This window comes from Limulus polyphemus, unplaced genomic scaffold, assembly GCF_000517525.1.
Source record: "Limulus polyphemus unplaced genomic scaffold, Limulus_polyphemus-2.1.2 Scaffold671, whole genome shotgun sequence".
Taxonomy (NCBI): Eukaryota; Metazoa; Arthropoda; class Merostomata; order Xiphosura; family Limulidae; genus Limulus; species Limulus polyphemus.
Genome location: NW_013666281.1, coordinates 297,495 through 299,667, shown reverse-complemented (window position 1 = coordinate 299,667; position 2,173 = coordinate 297,495). Strand labels below are relative to the sequence as shown.

At 29.8% G+C, this 2,173-nt stretch overlaps 1 protein-coding gene across 2 annotated transcripts in view; it reads right to left on the bottom strand.

The window, feature by feature from the left end:
- Positions 1-1,925, bottom strand: part of LOC106459869 (nudC domain-containing protein 1-like) — a 33,954-nt gene extending 32,029 nt beyond the window's left edge. The window contains exon 1 of one of the 2 annotated variants that reach the window (XM_013919541.2): positions 1,751-1,925. In XM_013919541.2, coding sequence (XP_013774995.1) covers positions 1,751-1,862 — 112 coding nt within the window. In that variant the 5' untranslated portion in view covers positions 1,863-1,925. The remainder of the gene's footprint in view (positions 1-1,750) is intronic. The other variant, XM_013919542.2, reaches the window with a different exon arrangement.
- Between the last annotated feature and the right edge of the window lie 248 nt (positions 1,926-2,173).

Below are 2,173 nucleotides of genomic sequence, written 5' to 3'. Positions count from 1 at the left end.
TATATATATATATATATATATATATATATAGATTTTCTGAAACCTTTCGATCATACTCCTCACAATAGGTTAATTACTAATTTTAGTTTTCATGAAACTGGGGAACAACTCAAGTAGGTGATTAAAAATTTACTTATAGATAGAACACAGAATACTGTGACAAGCAGGCACCATTTTGATTAAACAATGTGGCTAGTGGGATCCCTGAATAGTCTGTCTTACAACTTCTGCAGATTTTTATCTATTTCAATGATACAGACTACTGATAATGGATTAATCATTGGGTTCATCATTCAATTACGCTCAACTAAGCTATTATTCTCACTGACCTTAATAGTTGGAATAATCAAAAATAGTAAAAATCAGAAACATTAATTTTGATTAATTATTCTTGTAAGTTATGACATTAATTGATTAAGTTGAACAACCTTGAATTAATTGAAAATAATAATTAAAAATTATAATAGCATTATTTTAGTTACTTGAATATTTGAACAGTAGCAACTAGAAACAGTAATTTCAATTAGTATTATTTTTATGACATTAATCTATTTACTAGTAATTTCCATTCATCAATTAATTTAAGTGACATTAATCATCATGATCAATGGTCAAAGGAAGTTGACTATATCGATTAATCAAGTTAATTGCTGGGCTCTACTGATAAGAAATAAGATTATTAAAGTTGCTAATAATACTGAATTGCTAGGTATGGCCAACTTTTTGAAAAATGCCTTTTTTCAATACCCAAGGAATTGGGTAATCTTGCCAAGTAGGAAAACCTAAAGAAAATGAGTTTCAATACTGGAAAGTGTAAAGTAATACATTTACATGTCGAGTAGGAAAATATTTTGTGAGAATTATTGCTACTATGGATAGTGAGGAGGATTTAACTTAAATTTTAAGTATAATGATTGATAAAACTTTCAAGCCTTTAGCTGAATATTTGAAAGTTATTAAAGGAATATACCGGGTTTTTGGTTCTAATTATATTTACTCTGTACTGAGATTTCTAAGGTGGCTAACATTTAGGAAAGCATATTTCCATCATAATAAGTACAAAGGTTGTGACAAGAGTATGAAGCAAATAGAACTGGGGGAGGGGAAGCTTAAACGATGTGAAGGTTTTCGATACATTCTCTGTGTTATGTATACTTAGAACTTAAGTTGGACTACTCTCCTCATGTACAAAAACTAAAAAGTAAGAATCATAAATCTGCAAATCGATTAGACTCCACTTGTAAGTTGTATGCTGACACTTGCACAAATGAACAGGTAAATCAACCCAATGTAGACAACTATATACATTGTTGTAAAAACAAACAAAACAAACACCATAACTGTCAAGTGTCATAAGCCTAAGTTAAATTACTACTTGTTGAAATGCTAAGGATAACGCATACTTTACTTTTTTACCATTAAATATAAATTAAGATTTAATTTGACTGGGGGAGCCGTAACTTTCAATTAGATCAATAAATGTAACTCCTTTGACTTTCGCTTAACAAAACAGCATACACAAAAGTTTGCGCAAACTACATTACACGCTAGTCTATATTAGTCATTAGATTTCCTCATGTCCAACTACTACTACTAGTAGTCTTACTATTAGTAATACTAGTACTACGAACAAGTCCTTCAACTTAGTCTACTTTACATATTATGTTTCACTTTTAGCACTTATATAATATAGTTATATCACTAATCGCAAAAAAGTTAAAAACATAAGATTACTATTATAAATTCTTACCCCCGCTTAACTGCTGTTTAAGCACTGGCAATGGATCCAAAGACAATCTGTAACTTTCAAATTTTGGATCTAAAAGATCACGATTAGGTTTAAAATCTATCTGAACCGCCATTTTGGACGCGTTAAGCGACAAGTCCTCTTTTTAAACGTGATCAAAGAATGAGCTTATAGAAATTGCAAACCAATATGGCTACTCTTAATGGAAATAATGTGCTACTAAAAATAAGTTGCATATTTATAAAAATTTAAACTGTGGCTTACAACGTCAGCTCGAAAAATAATCTATAACTAGGAATTATCAATGGTTCTATGTGCTGTTATATGACCATTATGTTTACACAAAATGATACATTTGATTTATTCATAATAATAGAATATAAAAACCACGTGTTACCGTTTCATGAATAGGTCAGCGATACACAT